The 21406-nt window shown below is 44.8% G+C and overlaps 1 protein-coding gene across 2 annotated transcripts in view; it reads right to left on the bottom strand.

Annotated features, from left to right (window-relative positions):
* dcdc2b (doublecortin domain containing 2B) overlaps nt 1-21406 on the bottom strand; it is a 55718-nt gene that overhangs the window by 7566 nt on the left and 26746 nt on the right. The window contains exons 5-10 of one of the 2 annotated variants that reach the window (XM_073027938.1): nt 17580-17726; nt 16040-16079; nt 8849-8905; nt 6708-6897; nt 5675-5778; nt 1642-1704 (exon numbers count right to left, since the gene is read on the bottom strand). In XM_073027938.1, the coding sequence (XP_072884039.1) occupies nt 1642-1704; nt 5675-5778; nt 6708-6897; nt 8849-8905; nt 16040-16079; nt 17580-17726 (601 nt within the window). The remainder of the gene's footprint in view (nt 1-1641; nt 1705-5674; nt 5779-6707; nt 6898-8848; nt 8906-16039; nt 16080-17579; nt 17727-21406) is intronic. The other variant, XM_073027939.1, reaches the window with a different exon arrangement.

Genomic DNA, 21406 nt, shown 5'->3' with positions numbered 1-21406 from the left:
TATGTTGGATGTGTGTAATATTGTGGTGGTCTATGTCCATGTCTATGTTGGATTTGTGTAATATTGTGGTGGTCTATGTCCATGTCTATGTTGGATGTGTGTAATACTGTGGTGGTCTATGTCCATGTCTATATTGGATTTGTGTAATATTGTGGTGGTCTATGTCCATGTCTATGTTGGATGTGTGTAATACTGTGGTGGTCTATGTCCATGTCTATATTGGATTTGTGTAATATTGTGGTGGTCTATGTCTATGTCTATGTTGGATTTGTGTAATATTGTGGTGGTCTATGTCCACGTCTATGTTGGATTTGTGTAATATTGTGGTGGTCTATGTCCATGTCTATATTGGATTTGTGTAATATTGTGGTGGTCTATGTCTATGTCTATGTTGGATTTGTGTAATATTGTGGTGGTCTATGTCCATGTCTATGTTGGATGTGTGTAATATTGTGGTGGTCTATGTCTATGTCTATGTTGGATTTGTGTAATATTGTGGTGGTCTATGTCCACGTCTATGTTGGATTTGTGTAATATTGTGGTGGTCTATGTCCATGTCTATGTTGGATGTGTGTAATATTGTGGTGGTCTATGTCTATGTCTATGTTGGATTTGTGTAATATTGTGGTGGTCTATGTCCATGTCTATGTTGGATGTGTGTAATATTGTGGTGGTCTATGTCCATGTCTATGTTGGATTTGTGTAATACTGTGGTGGTGCCTGTAGTTAGTAACCCTGCTGAGTTCCATTATTTTGAGACTTTGGTTCAATTTAGCCACTGGTGTCATGGTGAAGTCTCGCATTGTGTCTAACAACACAGAGCGGGCAAGATCGCCAGAGAAGCAGCTGGCAGCCAAGACTTAGACCAGCCCTAAGCAAGGGCTGCTGGCCCTCTCTGGACTTCCTGTGCTCATCAAGCTCAATCCAACTACCACACTGATCACACGTTGGGATGCTTCTGTCTTGTTTGGCTTGGTGAATAGTGATTGAGAGGAGACAGAGCAGCAAGACAAGTTTCCTGAGACACTGGAGATTCTATGGGTGCTGGAAGTCTTCAAACACGTGCACAACACACTGAAGGAACTCAGCAGGCCAGAAAGCATTTGTGGTGGGAAACAGTAGACATTTTGAGCCAAGTTCTGAAGAAGGGGCTCAGCCCAAAACTTCGACTGTATATTACTCTCCACAGATGCTGCCTGACCTGCCGAGTCCCTCATGTGTTTTGTGTGTTGAACAAGAATCCAGTTCAATGGTTCAATTTAATATCAGAGAATGTATACAGTAAACAACCTGAAACTCTTACTCTTCACAGACACCCACAAAACAAGAAACCCCCCCAAAGAATGAATAACAGAAAAATGTTAGAAACCCAAAGCCCCCACTCCCCCTCCATACATAATCAGCAGCAAATGCATGAACCCTGCCCAGAAGCATCAGCCCCCCCACCACCCACCATGCAAACAACAAGCCCCCAGAGACCTTGATCTAGAGCCCACCAAAAGCTACTGTTCATCTGAACAGAGAGAGAGAGAGAGAAATATCTGAAATATCACTCCTGCCTTCGTGTTCCAAAAAATGAACAAAGGGTTACAGTTTCGTTCACATCCTCCAAAAGAATATCGCCCAGGAAATAGACATTACCTGATCAACGTGATACGTTGCACTTTCAGGAATGATTTCATCTTCAATAACTTCAGCCACCATCTGCAAGATATGAGAGGCATGGCCAGGGTCGATAGTCAGAACCTTTTCCCCAGGGTCAAAACATCAGGCGACAGAGTACAAGCGTTTAAGGTAAGCGAGGTTAAGTTTTAAAGAGACACACGGGGTAAGTTTTATTTTAGACAGAGCGTGGTGGGTGCCTGGGATGGTGGTGGAGGCAGATACGTTAATAATTTCCATGATTCAGATTTAGTTTTCACATATTTACTGTACATTGAACCGTACAGTGAGATGAGTCATTTGGTCAACAACCAACACGACCGAAAGATGTGCTGGGGGCTGCCCGCACACATTCTGGTGCCCAATGAGACTGTTAGATAGACCAGTGAATATGCAGGGAGTGGAGGGATACGGGTCGCGTACAGGTAGAAGCGTTTGGGTGGGACTGCAACTAGAGGTCATGGGTTAAGGGTGAAAAGTGAAATATTTAAGGGGAAGAAGAGGTGAAACGTCATCACTCAGAGGGTGGAATGAGCTGCCAGTGTGAGTGGTGCATGCAAGTTTGATTTCAACATCTATTTTAATTTTATTGAGATACAGTGCTGAACAGGCCCTTCTGGCCCTTCGAACCACGCTGTCCAGCAATGCCTCAACTAAATCCTAGCCTAATCGTGGGATAATTTACAATAACCTACCAACAGCTATGCTTTTGGACTGTGGGAGGAAAACCACACAGTTACAGGGAGAACGTACAAATTCCTAACAGGCAGCAGTGGGAAATGAACCAAGGTCGCCCGTACTGTACAGAATCAGGCTAATCACTATACTATTGTGCTTGGATAGGTAGATGGATGGCAGCAGTATGGAGGGCTATGGCTAGACAGTTTCAATGGTTCAGCACAGACTAGATGGGCCAAAGGGTACATTTCTGTGTTGTCTCTGTGACTCTAAGAGATTCAGTTTAACTCAGCACTGTGTTTGGTGTGGACATTGTGGGCTGATGGGCCTGTTCTTGCCCTGCCCTGTTCTATGTAAGAATGTGACCAGCTGAGCCAGGGTCTGCTGTGGGCTCCTTCCACTCACACTCACAGAGTGAGGGCTGAAGGCAGGGGTGGCGAACCTTTTAGAGAACGTGTGCCCAAACGGGCAATTGTTTGTTTGTTATGTGTTGTGTTGTATGACGTGGGCAATCGTGGTCTTTCCACGGCCATGATTGTTTGGCAAATTTCTCTACAGAAGTGGTTTGCCATTGCCTTCTTCTGGGCAGTGTCTTTACAAGATGGGTGACGCCATCCACTATCAATACTCTTCAGAGATTGTCTGCCTGGTGTCAGTGGTCACAACCAGGACTTGTGATGAACACCAGCTGCTCATACGACCACCCACGACCTGTCCCCACAGCTTCACATGACCCTGATTGGGGGGATCTAAGCAGGTGCTACACCTTGCCCAAGGGTGACCTGCAGGATAGCAGAGGGAAGGGGCGCCTCACCCCTCCTTTGGTAGAGACGTATCTCCACCCCGTTACTGTAAATTGGCAATAATCTAAAAAAATTCTCTCACCTGCCATGATAATTTTGAGCAGAGATTATCATTGTTTCGTGACTTAGTAACAATAATTATAGGGTGCTTTAAGGAACAATGAGGAGTCCTGTTGGTTATTTAATTGTTTTACTATTAATAAAAATATAACAGAGATAGATTTAAATAAATGAACCATTTTAGAAAACCAGTTCACATAAAAAGAAGTTTAACGAATCACATGGCAATGAACTTGTGTGTGGCACGTGGACCATGTATCCAGAAGTTCTCAGAAATGCTCTTTGCTTCCAGAGGAATGTTTAACTGGGATCATGCTGGAGAATGGCACAAGCTGAATGCATAGACCTGACCTTTCATTGTGTGTGTGCATAAAGGACCCTCCAGCACTAACTCCACCACCGTAGAGTGGTCAAGGATACCATGGTCAGTCATAGGGCAGCTCCTGAGGGGGCAGGGATGAGGGGAGGAGGTTCTGACAGCCAAGGGGCAAATGTGTGGAGACTATTGGAGCTTTCAGTTAAGGCATTATCAGGAATCCAAGGAAAGGGTTGGGTTGATGGGAAGCACATTCTGGTCATAGCTTGGTGGAGGAGAGGGTGAGGAGGACCAACGGTAGTGGATGCAGGGGCAGCAAATGACCTGACAAAGTTGGGTCAGTCCCAAGTTGGCCTGAATTCATAAATCCATGAGGTAGTAAAAGCAGGGATGTGATGCTGAGCTGTATAAGGCTCTGGTGAGGTAGAAAGGATGTGCTGACACTAGTAAACATTCAGAAAAGGTTCACCAGAATGATTCCAGGAATGAAAGGGTTTTCATATGAGCAGTGATGAATGGCTCTGAGCCTGTACTCCCTGGAATTTAGAAGAATGGAGGGGAGGAATCTAACTGAAATCTATTGGATGTTGAAAGGCCTAGACAGGGTGGTTGTGAAGAAGATGTTTCCTTTGGTGGAGGAGTCAAGCACCAGAGGGCACAGCCTGAAAATAGAGGACGTCCATTTAGAACGGAGATGAGGAGGAATTTCTTCAGCCAGAGAGTGGTGAATCTGTGGAATTCGTTGACACAGGCGGCTGTTGAGGCCGGGTCACTGGGTGCATTCAAGGCAGAGGTTGATAGGTTCTTGATTGGTCGGGGCATGAAGGGATATGGGGAGAAGGCAGGAAATTGAAGCTGACAGGGGTATGGATCAGCCAATGATGAAATGGCAGAGCAGACCTGATGGGCCAAATGGCCTAATTCTCTCCTATGTCTTCTGGTCTTATTGGATTCATCACTGGCTTTATGGGAGAAAAATAAATCCAATCTCTTTATGAGAGAGATACTAGAAAATTGCCTCTCTGACTGGAGGCCTGTGACTAGTGGTGGGAAAAAATGCTGGTTCCATTGTTGCTTGTCATCTATATCAATGATCTGGATGATAATGTGGTTAACTGGATCAGAAAATTTGTGGATGACACCAAGGTTGGATGTAGTGGGCAGCAAGGAAGGCTATCGAAGCTTGCAGCAGGATCCGGACCAAATGGAAAAACGGGCTGCAAAAATGCCAGGTGGAATTTAATTCAGGCAAGTGTGAGGTGTTGCAATTTGGGTTGACAAATCTGGGTAGGAAGTGGCAGATGTGGGTTTGATTGTAACACTTAAGTAAAGTTTAAAATTCAAAGTTCAAAGTAAAATTTATTTTCAGAGTGCATATATATCACCACATACAACCCTGAGATTCATTTTCCTGTGGGCATACTCAGTAAATCTATAGAATAGTAACTATAACAGAATCAATGAAAGATCAACCAGAGTGCAGAAGACAAAAAAACTGTGCAAATGCAAATATAAATGAATAGCAATAAATAATGAGAACATGAGATAATGAGATAAAGAGTCCTTAAAGTGAGATCATTTAGTGAGCTTGGATAAGCACATGGATGCGAGGGCTATGGTGGGCTATGGTCCAAGTACAGGTTGATGGGACATTCTAGAATTATAGTTTGCACAGGTTAGATGGGCCAAATGGCCTATTTCTGTGCTGTAGTATTCTATGACTCTTTGAATCTGTGACTCTATAGGAGAGAAAAATAAATCGGCCATGATGGAATGGGCCAACAGACTTGGTCGTCCAAATGGCTGAATTCGGCTCTGATGTCTTAAGTCATATGGTCACACACAGAGGACATTTGATTCACTTGCTGGTAGACGTCTGCCAATTCTATATTTAGTCTCATAGTTCCACTGCACATTTTCTTCTTCACTGTTACACGGTAGAGTGTCGGAGAATCTTAAATTTGCCAGAGTCTCACAACACAGAATCACAGGAAATATGGCAACTATAAAAGGGACCACCAGTCTCTTACATGACATCTGACGGACATCTTTGTTAGAGTAACCTGCCTCCCCCTTCCCCCATGGTCTGATGAAAGAGAGATTGTGGTAACACTGAGATAACCAATGAGAAGCAGTGCCTGAAATCGTGGCCCACCTTATCGATTGGGAGCTCCACCCTAGTGTTGTCATCGTCAGGTATTTCCTGAGCTCCTCGCAGCTCAGATCGCTTCTCAGTCACTTTGAAGACACTTCTGCCCCCTGTAAGACATGAAGTTTATTAAACAGACTGAATCAGCCAACGAGACAACACTCAAAGATTTCTCAGAGGGAACGGTTCACTCTGTCAATGCTAACTCAACTCGTTTGGACTCAGAATACATCAAGGTGTCAGGAACCTTTACTAACATCGCTCTTCTCAGCATCATCATCTTCATCATTATGTGCCGAGTCATATGACATCGTCATTATGTAGCAAACATGAGGAAATCTGCAGATGCTGGAAATACAAACAACACACACAAAATGCTGGTGGAACACAGCAGGCCAGGCAGCATCGATAGGGAGAAGCGCTGTTGACGTTTCGGGCCGAGACCCTTCGTCAGGACTAACCGAAAGGAAAGATAGTAAGAGATTTGAAAGCAGAGGGGGGAGGGGGAAATGCGAAATGATAGGAGTAGACCGGAGAGGGTGGGATGAAGCTAAGAGCTGGAAAGGTGATTGGCGAAAGTGATACAGAGCTGGAGAAAGGAAAGGATCATGGGACAGGAGGCCTCGGGAGAAAGAAAGGCGGGGGGGGGGGGGGGGGGAGCACCAGAGGGAGATGGAGAACAGGCAAACAACTAAATATGTCAGGGATGGGGTGAGAAAGGGAGGAGGGGCATTAACCTCAAGAGCCTGATGGTTGAGGGGTTGTAGCCCTGTAATCGGCCTATTTACACAACAACAAAAACAGTTCCTGGTTCCCTTATGATTTTCCTACACTAGGGGTAATCTACAGCAGCAAAATTTCATGAAGGCTTTGAACTATCATGGTGCAGAGCCCAGGCATTTACTGTGAGGGCTTATCCCTTGCTCTGCCTCGATGCGCTGTGTAATGATTTGATCTGGATGAACAGTATGTCAGACAAGACTTTCATTGCACCTTGATACCTGTGAAACAATAAGCCAATCCCAGACCCACTTCTAACCTTTGTTGCCGGTTCCTGCCTGCGACTCCCGAATGACGCTCCGGTTCGACTTCACTTTAACCGGCTTTGCAAAGAACAGAGAGTTTCTCTCCTGGCTGAAGCTCTTCCCTTTACCCCTCACAGTCTGTGGAGGCACGAGCGCCACAGCTTCTGCAGCGTCTCCTGTGGACTGAACCCTCCGCTTGTCCAACTGCAAGTGAAACGATTAAAAGAAAAGCAGAAGTTTTTGCATCTTCTCTCATGCCTTTCATGGTCAGGGGATGCTGGGGGCGGCACGGTAGCGTAACGCTTTGCACAACACTTTACAGCACCAACAATCAGGGTTCAATCCCCACTGCTGTCTGTAAGGAGTTGGCAAGTTCTCGTCCTGACTGTGAGCATTTCCCCCACATTCCACAAGAAGCATACAGTAAGTTGTGGGCACGCTAAATTGATGCCAGAAGCATCCCAGACTATGTTCATCATAAATACAAACAACACATTTCACTGCATGTTATGATGCTTCAATCTCCACGTTCAGCTTTATGCTATCTTAAATCTTCAAGTGCTTCACACCTAATGAAATGCTTTGTAATTATGGTCATAGTTACGAGCACCAGAGGACACAGCCTCAGAATAGAGGGATGTGCATTTAGAACAGAGATGAGGAGGAATTTCTTTAGGCAGAGGCTGCTGACTCTGTGGAATTCATTGCCACTGACGGCTGTGGAGGCCAGGTTATTGGGTATATTTAAAGCGGAGCTTGATAGGATCTGGATTAGTTTGTTTGTTATGTGCTGTGTTGTATGACGTAGGTGTTCATGGTCCTTCCATGACCATGATTGCACCAGGCAAGTTTTTCTACAGAACTGCTTTGTGGTTGCCTTCTTCTGGGCAGTGTCTTCACAAGACGGGTGACCGCAGCCATTATCAATACTCTTCAGAGATTGTCTGTCTGGGATCAGTGGTCGCACAACCAGGACTTGTGATGTGCACCGACTGCTCATACGACCGTCCACACCTGCTCCCATGGCTTCACATGACCCTGATCGAGGGGCTAAGCAGGTGCTACACCTTGCCCAAGGGTGACCTGCAGGCTAGTGGAGGGAGGGAGCACCTTATACCTCCTTTGGTAGGGGCATATCTCCACCCCACCACTTATCTCGATTACTTAGTGCATTAAATGTTACAGGGATAGTAAATCAGCCGTGATGGAATGGCAGAGCAGACTCAATGGGCTGAATGGTCTAATTTTGTTCCCATGTTTTATGTTCTTAGAACGTATGAAGCCTGGAAGCCCATGAAAGCACAGTGAGCTCCCACCAACCAGGATGCACAATGGGCCAAATGATCGGTGCTTTATGATGTTACTGACAGAATAACGTTGGGCAGCTCCTCGAGGACTTTTGACAAAACACTGCTGTAGGATCCATGGGGGCAGGTAGGTCCAGATTCTATCAAAGTCACTCCCTCAGCTTTGTCCTATTCAGCAGTATGATGCACTCCAAGTCACCCTTGTTTAAGAGAAGTTTGGATAGGGAGGGGCATGGAGGGCCATGGTTCCAGTGCAGGTTGATGGGACGAGGCAGTTTAAATGGTTCGGCATGGACTAGATGGGCTGAAGGGCCTGTGTTGTGCTTTCTTTTCTATGACTCAATGACTTTACCTATCCAAGCATGTCTTAAATGTTGTACCATCATATCTATTGGAACTTTAGGAAGTGTTCCTTTTTCATTTCGTGCTGCCTGAAGCTGGGCTAATGATTCCTCTCGTCTTGTTGGCTGCACTGACTGAAGCCTGCGGCCTAGCCTGAATTCTTCCCGGCCCGTTTTGGCAGTGCTGCACCTGCCTGGTGACCCTCCTGCCACTGGCAATGTACAGCAAGTGGACTGTAGTGTACACCTTGTAACTGGGAGAAAAAAAATCGCCCCTCTCCACCCACAGTCCAGACACAGGGTCTCAACCAAAAACATCAGCAATTCCTTCCACTGACGCTGCTGGACACGTTGAGTTCCTCCAGCAGATTGTGTGTTGCTCCTGATGTTTTAAGATCTGTCCAGGCCCAATAACTTTAATGAAACACAGGAGGCCCCAGCTGATCTGCAGATTGTTCATGGGTGGCTGGTGAGGAATCTGATGCCTCGAGTACTGGTGATACCTACCTGACTGGGCGGAAGCAAGAGCGCAGAATCGCTGACTCCATCCTGGGCCACGGTGCACTGCTCACATCCACCGGGAAAAGCAATTTAAAAGTAGTTCCAGAGTTAGATATTTCTCCAAACCTTTCAGGTATCAATCACCTGCCCACCACCCCACGGCACTGACCACAGCCAAAGTTGTTCAACAGTAGAACAACCATACTTCCTGAATCTTCAAGAAGACTTCCTTTTGATGACCATAGAAAATGTTACCCAGGCTCACGGTTCCCAGTAGATGGAGGCAACCGGAGGCTGACTGTTGTAGTTGTATCCTTGTACCACAAACAACAGTTCCAAGTTCAAGTTCATTGTCGTTCAACCATACACATGTATACAGCTAAAGGAAACAGAATTCCTCTGCGCCAAGGTGCAAAACACAGTACCAACAGTCACACATGGTACATACAGTCACACACAGTACATACAATCAAACTCAATACCAACAGTCACACACAGTACATACAGTCACACACAGTATATACAGTCACACACAGTATATACAGTCATACACAGTACCAACAGTCACACACAGTATATACAGTCATACACAGTACATACAGTCACACAGTGCATACAGTCACACACAGTACATACAATCAAACATAGTACATACAGTCACACACAGTATATACAGTCATACACAGTACCAACAGTCACACACAGTACAAACAATCACACACAGTACATGCAGTCATACACAGTACATACAGTCACACACGGTGCATACAGTCACACACAGTACATACAGTCACACGCAGTATATACAGTCATACACAGTACCAACAGTCACACACAGTACATACAATAATGCACAGTACAAACAATCACACACAGTACAAACAATCACACACAGTACATGCAGTCATACACAGTACATACAGTCACACACAGTACATACAGTCACACACAGTACATACAGTCACACACAGTACATGCAGTCATACACAGTACCAATAGTCACACACAATACATACAATAATGCACAGTACAAGCAATCACACATAGTACGTACAGTCACACACTGTACATATAGTTGTAATCCAGCACAGACAGTGATGAAATAAGATTAGCATGAGTTCCTGAGTAACATGGCATGAAGATTGACAGGTTGACATAAATTGTGAGGTGCATGTATAGGTAATGTTACTGACACTCTTGTTATAAAACAATGAGTCATATAAATATGTGAAACAGCAGCAGGAACATTGCCACAATGAGGCCCACCTCAGGTTGGAGGTGGAACACCTTATATTCCATTATGGTAGCTTCCAACTTGATGGCATAAATATCAATTTCTCCTTCCAATAAACCCCCCCCCCTCTTTTTCTATTCTCCACTTTGGCCTGTTACCTCCTCTCACCTCCTATCACCTGCCCTGGGTCCCCTCCTCCTTCCCTTTCTCCTATGGTCCACTCTCCTCTCTTATCAGATTCCTTCTTCTCCAGCCCTTGACCTTTCCCACCAACCTGGCTTCACCTCTCACCTTCTAACGATCCTCCTTCCCCTCCCCCCACCATTTTATTCTGGTGTTTTCCCCCTGCCTTCTCAGTCCTGAAGAAGGGTCTCGGCCTGGCTGACTGTTTATTCATTTCCATAGGTAGCACCTGACCTGCTGAATTCCTCTAGCGTTCTGCGTGAGTTGCTTTTGATAATAGATTGAAAATGTTCACTGCTGCTGTATTGAAGAAAATTTGAAAAGGGTAAAGCTGAGGTTTTGGCATTGACTGAACTAAAAACTCAGAGAATGCTCGTGTTTAAATATCAAGGCCAGAGCCATTGTTGTAGAGTCACCCTTTCGCTTTGACATTGAATGAGGAGGACTGGACTTGGGCAAATGGGAATTTTTTGAACCAATACTTTGCAATTGCAGTGCTGAATTCTAAAGTCTTTCCAGTACTTAACAATGTCTTTAGTGTTTGTCGGCTGTTGGCTTTGTGTGAACGTGGGTGATGGAGTATGGAGACTGGCCTCTCGACCCACCGCTAACAACAGGCGAATGAAAATCAGGCTGAGTCGTGGTTGGGGTCTAATATTCTTGCTGCTGCTTCTATGTGAGGGCGATTTTTAGCGTGCTTGTGTGCGAGAGATGTGTTTGCTGTTATTGTCACTGTTTTTTTCCATTGTGGGCAACATGTTAGTTTTTTGTTAGGGAGGGGTTTGGGGGATTGGGGGTTTGGGGTTTGTGAGTTTTTGTTTCTTTTTCTTTTTGTGCGGGGGGGGGAGGTTTGCTGTTTTTTTTCTTTCAATGACTCCACGGTTTTTCTGTATTTCCTGTCTATCTGGAGAAGACGAATCTCGGAGTTGTATTCTGCATTCATACTTTGACAACAAAATTAACCTTTGAACCTTTTGGGTTGATGTGAATGGTTGTGAGGTGAAGTTGAGGTGAGGTTGAGGCATATTTGAGGCAAAGTTGGGACAAGCAGAGCAGAGGAGAGTTAGAGGCGCATTTGAGGTCCATCCGCCTAAACCAAGAACAAGGTTTGGTCATTCTAAGTACTGGGCCAATTTGGGAAGGTTGGGTATGGGCCAAAATGTGGCAGTGGGTCCAGGCCCGATGCATATCGATCATAGTGCACGTTATGACTCAATGTTTGGACAAGTTAAGCACTGGGCTGGATAGTTTGAAAAGGCAGGTGTCAGGACCAGAAGCGAAGGTCGGCCCAGTTCAGCTCACTTCTCTGCAATGTTTGCTCTGCTCCTCGTTGCACTGAGACTGGGGCTGGGGGCCTGCTCCGGCTGTTCCGGGCCCTGTATCTATGGACATTCTCAATGCTGTTGCTTGCCTTTATTGTTGGAACTTGTTTTTTCTCTTTTCTCTCTGCACACTGGGTGTTTGTTGGAATTTTTTTATATGAGTTCTTTTAGGTTTCTTGTTTCGTGGTGCCTGTAAGGAGATGAATCTCAAGGTTGTATAATGTTTACATACTTTAATAATTAATGTACTTTGAACTTATTTATTTATAGTTATTGGTCTCTTTTGTATGTGCACAGTTTGTTGTCTTTTGCACACGGCTTGTTTGTCCGTCCTGTTGGGTGCGGTCTTTTACTGACTCCATTGTGGTTCTTGGATTTACAGTTCAATGTCCGCAAGAAAATGAATCTCAGGGTTGTACATGATGGCTTTTATGTACTTTGAGAATAAATTTAATTTAAACTTTGAACTTCGAATCCCATTTTTGCAACTTTGATCGTGGCAGACTGGCTCTGCGGCTGCAATTAACAAACGCCACAGTGCTGAACGGAACTGAACTGAACTGAACTGGGCCGTGTCAAGGACTCTGTGGTTTGATGTTTTATATTGTTTTTCATTAGTTTTTAGCTGTTTGTGTGATTTGTTCTTATTTTTTGCATGTTGGGTGTTTGGTGTTTTTCTTTGAAAGGGTTCCATGGTGTTTCTTTGTTTTGTGACTGGCTGTGGGAAGACAAATCTCAGGCTTGATAATGAATGTACTTTGAATCTTTGCATCTTTTTATCTTCACCAACTCTCCTATGCCACATGCCTGCACTAGAGGTAATTAACAGCGGCCAGTTAATCCACCAACCTGCATGTCTTTGGGATGCAGAAGAAACATAGAACATAGCACTACAGCACAATACAGGCCCTTCAGCCCACAATCTTGTGCTGACTCTTTAATCTACTCTAAGATCAATCTAACCCTGCCCTACCACATAGCCCTCCATGTGCTAAAACAGGAGGCATGCGGGGGAAACCCATGTGGTCACAGTGTGAGCGTGCAGACTCCACATAGGCAGTACAAGATCAGAATCGAACCGAGGGCGTCTGAAGCTGTGGCCAGCAGCACCACTCATTGTGTCACTGTTACCCTGGCAAAATCTTCAGTGTAACTGTGACGCAGAGAAGAAAAGAGACTCCATGAACAGGGAACTGTCATCAGCTGGGCAACGCTCAAAAAGGCATGGTAGGGCATTTGGTAAATACGTTTACGTTTATCTCCAGTAACATCATCTTCTTCATCAAATTAAAGTGTAGACTAATTTCTAAATGGATAGAAAATTCCAAGAGCTGAGCTGCAAAGGGACTTGGAGTCTTCGTGTGGGATTCCCCAAAAGTTAATTTGCAGGTTGAGTCGATAGTGAGGAAGGTGAATGCAAAACATCCAATGGGATGCATCATTTCACCATTCAGTTCACGAGGACTAGACTATAAAAGCAAATATTCAACACCGAGGCTTCGTAAGGTACGAGTGAAGCTTCACCCGGAGTGTTGTGAGCAGTTTTAGGCCTCTTGCCTAAGAAAGGATGTGCTGACATTGGAGAGGGTTGAATTGATTCCGGATTGAAAGGCTTGTCATGTGAAGAGCGTCTGATGGCTCTGGGTCTGTACTCACTGGAATTCAGAAGAACAACGGGTGACCCCATTGAAACCTTTTGAGTGTTGAATAGAGTGGAGGTGAAAAGGATATTTCCTATGGTGGAGGAGCCTAAGACCAGAGGACACAGCCTCAGAATGGGGGGGGGGGGGTCAATTTATAACAGAGATGAGGAGGAATTTCTTTATCCAGAGAGTGGTGAATCTGTGGAATTCATTGCCACAAGCAGCTACGGAGGCCATGTCTTCATGTATACTTAAGGCAGAGTTTGACAGAGTCTTGATTGGTCAGGAGAAAGTGAGAAGGCAGGAGATTGGGGCTGAGAGGGTAAATGGATCAGCCATGATGGAATGATGGAACAGACTCAATGGGCTGAATGGCCTAATTCTGTTCCTATATCTTATGGTCTTATCTTCAAGTTAATCTAAAAGTGTGCCTTGCGGCAGACCAGCGGGAAGCTACACTGGATGGTATAATTTTCTATGCCACTCACTGAACAGTGGCAAAGTTATTGGGTTTATTGACCCACGGTCAGTGTAACAATTTACCATGCCAGTGATCGGACTTCAGTTCCCACCACTGACTGTAAGGAGATGGTACATTCCCCCTGTAACCGGCTGATTCTGCTCCCGCATACAGTGTTAGCGTGAGAGAGCTGGGAATGTGCTAGTCGGCACAGGAAGCACGACGACCCCCCCACCCCCCGCATTTCCTCAACCAGGCTGGTCATTGGTACAAATGACACATTTCACTGTAGGTTTCGATGTTTCAACGAACATGTGACAAATAAAGGTTATCTTTATTTCAATTTGATAAAAATAATGCACAGAGGTGCTTTCAGCCTGCTACCAGATTATTCAGATCAACGTGTTGGTGACAAGTTGTAGAATTAGAATCAGAATCAGGTTTAATATCAACGGCATATGTCGTGAAATTTGTTAACTTTGTGGCAGCAGTACAATGCAATGCAAGATATTTATACAGATATAAAGAAGTTAAAATATATATATAGATCAATATATATAAAATAAAACTATAAAGAAGGTTCAGTTCTTTGGGGAAATGGGACCCGCTCTCGGGCCCTCACAACCGGCTGCTTTTTGACGTGCCAAGGATACGGCCTAGAAGGCTGGATCACCTTCAGGGTGCCGGATTTTTGTGGCTCTACAGGCGGGCGGACTCGAGGCCGGTGATGCCGTCTGATGCATCGTGGGAGACAGAAAAGCAGTGAGCCGGCTGCTGGCTGTGCGCCCAGGGACCCGAGTTCTTTGGTTACAGAGCTCGGAAAAAGCGACACATCAGACTTTTAACACCATAAATCAGCGAGTTGTTTTGTTATCCCCTCGCTGTGAAACGGAGACACCTCTTTTTCCCTTATTAGGGAGAGAGAGAGCCCGTGGTGTGTCGAATACCGGAACAAGTACTGGTAGTCTTTGGGCTACTGCAAGTCTGTGTCTTTATTGATGCTTTGCTGCACACTTGAGTGCTCGGTGGGGGGGTGCCGATGCTTTTGTTTGCTTGTGGGGGGGGGGGGGTGGGTCATTGCTTTGGAGAGATACTGACTGGCTGTATCACCATCTGCTATGGTGGGGAGGGGGCTACTGCGCAGGAGAGAAAGATGTTACAGCAAGTTGTAAAATTAGTCAGCTCCCTTATTGGTACTAGTCTCTGTAGTATAAGGCCATAAGATATAGGAGCAGAATTAGACCATTTGGCCCATCAGGTTTGCTCCACCATTCCATCATGGCTGATCCATTTTCCTCTCTGTCCCATTCTCCTAACCAGTCAAGAATCTATGAACCTCTGCCTTAAATATACATAAAAACCTGGCCTCCACAGCTGCCTGTGGCAATGAATTCCACAGATTCACCACTCTCTGGCTAAAGAAATTCCTCTTCATCTCCATTCTAAAAGGACGCCCCTCTATTTTGAGGCTGTGTCCTCTGGTCTTAGACTCTCCCACTACAGGAAACATCCTCTCCACATCCGCTCTATCAAGGCCTTTCACTATTCAAAAGGTTTCAGTTAGGTATCCAAGACATCTTCAAGGAGTGATGCCTCAGAAAGGCAGCATCCATTATGATGGATGCCAACTTTCTGAGGTACTGCTCCTTGAAGATGTCCTGGATACTATGGAAGCTGGCATTCTCAGTCAGGATAAAGGGTTGTCAATATGGAGCTGTAGATACTTGGCTTGGAGTAATCATTCCTTTATGTCATAGAGAATCATCACTTCATCCGTTTGGTATGTATCCTCACTATGCCAAATTCCCAGAATTATCTCCAAGGTAACATTCAATAATTCAATCATTCATTCATTATGAGTCTTGTCAATGACGAAGGTGATAATGGTCTTCCTGTGACCATGATTGTTCTTGGCAAATCTTTCTACAGAAGTGGTTTGCCATTGCCTTCTTCTGGGCAGTGTCTTTACAAGACGGGTGACCCCAGTCATTATCAATGCCTACCTATACTGCACTTTCTCTGTAATGTAACAGTTTATTCTGCAACACATGAGATTCTGAAGATGTTGGAAAATCTGCATTCTGCAAACATTATATTCTGCATTGTGATCTCCTTCATACTAACTCAGTTTGCTGATGTGTGGCATGATCTGTCCGGATAGCACACAAACAAACATTCCCACTGCGTCTTGGACCATGACAATAATAACCCAGTTCCAATTCAAACCATACAGGCAGATCTGGAGCCAATGTGTTAGAGAGATTTTTGGCAAGAGGCATTCCTGCCGCCACAGGTTACCCTGGGTCTCAGAGAACAGTTTGGATTCCCAACATGCCCGTTTAATGGAAATTTTACCTCTTTGCCACGATTCTTGCGTCTCATTGTTTCCTGATGTCTGGAAAAAAAGGATCAGAGGTGGAGAGGGTTAGCAATTTTGAATTCCTCAATGTGTTATTATTTCAGGGGTTCTATCCTGGCCCCAACATGTAAATGCAATTACCCGAGGAAGCACAACAGTGCCTCTACTTCCTTAGGAGGCAGAGATTCAGCAAGACATCTAAAACATTGACATCTTGTACACCTCGCTCATCACCTTTCATCCTCGATTACTTTGCACTCAGCCTCCATGTTCTTTCCTCCAATCTCCTGAGAAGTATGTTCTCGGGTATCACCCATTTCCTCCTTGGGAAAAAATGAGCTGGTTGTCCTTGCTGTCTATGCCTCTCATCAACTTATACAGCTCTATATCATGCTCCTTTGCTCCAAAGAGAAAAGCCCTAGCTCACTCAACCTTTCCTCATAAGACACGTTCCCAATCCAGGCAGCATCCTGGTAAATCTCCTCTGTACCCTCTCTAAAGCTCTCACATCCAGGTTGGATGAGCAACACCTCATATTCTGTCTGTCTGAATGGCACGAACATTGATTTCTCTAACTTCCAGTAATTACTCCTCTCTTCCCTTTCTCCCTTTCCCACTCCCCATTCTGATTCCCATCTCTCCTCTTCTCCTCTCCTCAACCTTCCTATCACCTCTTTCTGGTTCCCCTCCTCCTTCCCTTCCTCACATGCTCGCTAGTCCTCTCCTATCAGATTCTTTCTTCTTCAGCCCCTTATCTCTCGCCCATCAACTCCCATCATCACCCCTTTCCCACACCACAACCTGGTCTCAACAATCACTTGCTACCTTTCATTCCTCCCCCTACCCCCACTGTTCTACTCTGGCTCTGTCCCCTTCTTTGCAGTTCTGATGAAGGTTTTCAGCCTGAAATGTTGACTGTTTATTAAATCCCCCATAGATGCCAACTGACCTGTTGAGGTCTCCAGCATTTCGTGGATGTTGCAATTGACTTTACTCCCCTCGCACTCCACAAACTCTGGATTGTTACCACCTCCAGGTGGAGATGTTCAAAACTAATTAATAAGTTTCAAGACCTGTCAGCCAGGGTGTGGTTGGGTCTGGAATGTGTCGAGGTTCAGTGCTTCTCAGGTGATGGGTGTGAGTGATGTCAGATGGTTCAGTGCCCGGGACATCTATGGCACCACGGTCACAGCACAGCATGGAGGCAGAGTTGCAGATCATCTACCCATGTTACCCACAATATCTGCTGCGTGCTTTGGTCAGATTCCAGCCGGCTTTCCAGTTCCCCCGTTTAGTATCTTTATCAGAGACACATATCAGCTCAGTGCTAGACTCTGGACACGTCGAGCTGGGTGTGATTTATGAGATTGCAATCTAGTTTTCAGGTCAGTGATCATGAAGGAAGAGTGACAAATACTCATTTACCAACATAAGTGGAATTTCACCCCCAATGAGTCCCTTGATCAAAGCGGGTATGTATAAACTATGAAGCAATGTGTTAACGCAGACCAAACCCCACACGGGCAGTGAGCTTACCTGAGAGCATTCTGAAATGACGATTTGGAAACCAAGAGTTCAAGGTAAGGCAGATTTTTGAACTTTTCAGACCCAACAGCCACGTAATACTGTCCACTCTCCAGCTGAGCTCCATTCCTCATCACCTGACCCTCTGTGGTACAAAGCCTGCAGCGAATGAGGTGTCTCTTACTCAGGCTGAAATTATAGACCACTAAAGGAGCTCCTGATTCATCAATATCATGAAGGGTCCCACCCACCCTGCTCATGGACTGTCTGTCCCACTCCCATCAGGGAGGAGGCTACGTAGCATCCATGCCAGGACCAGCAGACTCAAAAACAGACCCTTTCCCCAAGCAGTAAGGCTGATTAGCACCCCCCCCCACTGAACAACCCCCCCCCCCCACTACCACTACTGTATCAATTCCTGACCCCTGACAGTCAACTTACGTACAGATATGGCTGGACCTAGTGTTGCCTGATGTGCATACAATCAATCTATCGATACGAGCAAACCTTATGTATTTATATATTTTTTAATTTCAAAGTTCAAAGTAAATTTATTATCAAAGTTCATAAGTGTCACCATATACAACCCTGACATTCATTTTTTGCGGGCATACATAGCAAGTCATTTCCACAGTCTTGAGAGCATGAATCTCCAAGTCGTTAGTAGCACACCATGCTGCAAGACGGCCTACCTCTCTTTGAAAGCAGGTCACATCATTATTAGATATGAGATTTGCTACAGTTGTGTTGTCCGCAAACTTAAGGCTTTTAGTGGATTTGAAGTGTAACCTTGGGGGCAAAATCAAAAAGGGTGATGATGGCCTGGTGTGCACAGTGGAATTGTTGCTTGTTAGCTAGTTTGTTACATACCTCTTCATTTACTTTTGCCACAAAGTGGCAGGTTCGGTATTGTCATTTAAAGTAAAATTGGATAGGTATATGGACAGGAAAGGAATGGAGGGTTATGGGCTGAGTGCGGGTCGGTGGGACTAGGTGTTTGGCAAGGACTGGAAGGGCCGAGATGGCCTGTTTCCGTGCTGTAATTGTTATATGGTTATATGGTTAATACATGACTGATGGTGTTATATTCGAATACACACAGCATACGGAATAAGCTAGATGATCTTGTAGCACAGTTAGAGATTTGCAGGTATGATGTTGTGGGCTGAAAGACAGTCATAGTTGGGAGCTTAACGTCCAAAGATACACATTGTATCAGAAGGACAGGCAGGTAGGCAGAGGGGACGTGGTGGCTGTATTGGTCAAAATTGAAATCAAATCCTTGGAAAGTGGTGACATGGGATCAGAAGATGTAGAATCCTCTGGGTAGAGTTAAGAAACTGCAAGGGTAAAAAGACCCTGATGGGAGATATATTCAGGCCTCCGAACAGTAGCCAGGATATGGGATATAAATTACAATGGGAGAGTGAAAAGGCATGTAAAAAGTGCAATGTTATGACAGTCACAGGGGATTTCAATATGCAGGTAGATTGGGAAAATCAGGATCCAAAGAGAGGGAATTTGTAGAATTTGCCAGATGGCTTTTTAGAACAGCTTGTGATTGAGCCCACTAGATGAAGGGCATTTCTGGATTGGGTGTTGTGTAATGAACCAGATTTAATCAGGGAACTTGAGACAGTGATCACAATATGATAGCATTCTAAGGGACCAGATATATACATATTTGGATAGACATGGACTGATTAAGGGTAGTCAGCATGGTTTCGTGCGTGGTAGTTCCTGTCTAACCAACCTTACGGAGTTTTTTGAGGAAGTTACCAGGAAAGTGGATGCTGTCTACATGGACCTTAGTAAGGCAGTTGACAAGGTCCTGCATGGAAGGCTGGTCAGGAAGGTTCAGTCGCTCAGCATCCAGGATGAGGTAAAATGGATTAGACAATGGCTTTGTGGGAGATGCCAGAGAGTGGCAGTAGAGGGCTGCCTCTCCAACTGGAGGCCTGTGACTAGAGGTGGGCCGTAGGGATCAGTTTTGTGTCCTTTGATTGTTTGTCATCTAATGTCAATGATCCGGATGATAATGTGGTTAACCGGATCAGCAAACTTGCAGATGACGCCAAAACTGGGTGTTGTTGTGAAGGCTATCATAGCTTTCAGAGGGATCTGCATCAGCTGGAGAAATGGCAGATGGGATTTCATGCAGACAAGTGCAAGGTTTTGCACTTCAGTAGGACCACTCAGGGTAGATCTTACACAGTGAATCATTGGCACTAAGCAGTGTGGGAAAACAAAGGGATCTGGTAATACAGGTATATAATTAATTGAAAGCAGCGTCACAGGTAGATAGGGTCATTAAGAAAGCTCTGTGAACATTGGCCTTTGTAAATCAATATATTGAGTACAGCAGATGGAATGTTGTGTTGAAGTCGTACAAGGCATTGGTGAGGCCTAAATTGAGGTATTATGTGCATTTTTGGTCACCTACCTACAGGAATGATGTAAACGAGATTGAAAGAGTACAGAGAAAATTTACAAGGATGTTGCTGAGTCTGGAGGACCTGAGTTATAAGGAAAGATTGTATAGGTTAGGACTGTGTTCTTTAGAACATATTAGTTTGAGAGGAGATTTGAGAGAGGTGTACTGTATTATGAGGGGTATAGATAGGGTAAATGCAAGCAGGCTTTTTCTGCTGAGGTTGGGTGGGACAACAACCAGAGGTCATTGGTTAAGGGTGGAATATAAGAAGAGTCTTCACTCAGAGGGTCGTGAGAATGTGGTTGAGTGCAGGTGGTGCATATGAGCTCAATTTCAACGTTTAAGAGAAATTTGGATAGGTACATGGATAGTAGGGATTTGGAGGGCTATGGTCCCAGTGCAGATCGATGGGTGAAGGCAGATTAAATAGTTTTAGCATGGACTAGATGGGCTGAAGGGCCTTTTTCTGTGCTGCATTTCTCCATGACTCTATTCACCCTGCCATTTGAGTGGGAGGATATAAATTCAGATGTATCAATATTACACTGGAGTAAAGGGAATTTCAGAGACATAAGAGAGGAGATGGGCAGAGTTGATTGGAAAAGGACACCAGCAGGGATGATGTCAGACGTCTGACAGCAATTGAGAAGTCAAAGGATAGATACATCCCAAAGAAGAAGTTTTCTGAAGAGAAGATGAGGCAACAGTGGCTGGCAAGGGAACTCAAAGACAGCACAAAATCAAAAGTGAGGACTTATATCAGAGCATTGAGAGGCTTTTAAAAAACAACAGACATCAAAAGTCAGAAGTTGTAAAGTGAAAGTAAGCTAGCCAATTATATAAAAAGGGATACCAAAAGATTTTCAGATATATAAAGAGTAAAAGAGAAGTGAGAGTGGATATTGGGCCACTGGAAAATGATGCTGAACAGGTCATAATGGGGGATGAGGAAATGGCAGACAATTTATTAAGCATTTTGCATCATTCATCATTGTGGAAGACACTAACAGCATGCCAGAAATTCAAGAGTATAAGGGAGCAGAAGTGAGTGTAGTTGCTATTAATAAGGAGAAGGTGCTTGGGAAACTGAAAGGTCTGAAGGGGGTGAGTCACCTGGACCAGATGGACTACACCCAGGGTTCTGAAAGAGGCAGCTGAAGAGATCATAGAGTAATGATCTTTCAAGAATCACCAGACTCTGAAATGGTTCTGGAGGACTAGAAATTCACAAATGTCATGTCACTCTTTAAGAGAGGGAGGCAGACCAAAGGAAATTATAGGGTTGTTACCCTGACTTCAGTGGATATGGTTTCAGGGTACTTTGAGGGGAAATCTTGCCTGACAAATCTTCTGGGATTCTTTAATGTAGTAACAAGCAGGATAGACAAAGGAGAGTTAGCGGATG

Source organism: Hemitrygon akajei, chromosome 24, assembly GCF_048418815.1.
Source record: "Hemitrygon akajei chromosome 24, sHemAka1.3, whole genome shotgun sequence".
Taxonomy (NCBI): Eukaryota; Metazoa; Chordata; class Chondrichthyes; order Myliobatiformes; family Dasyatidae; genus Hemitrygon; species Hemitrygon akajei.
Note: the sequence above shows the minus strand (reverse complement) of the source record. Positions and strands in the feature narration are given on the sequence as shown.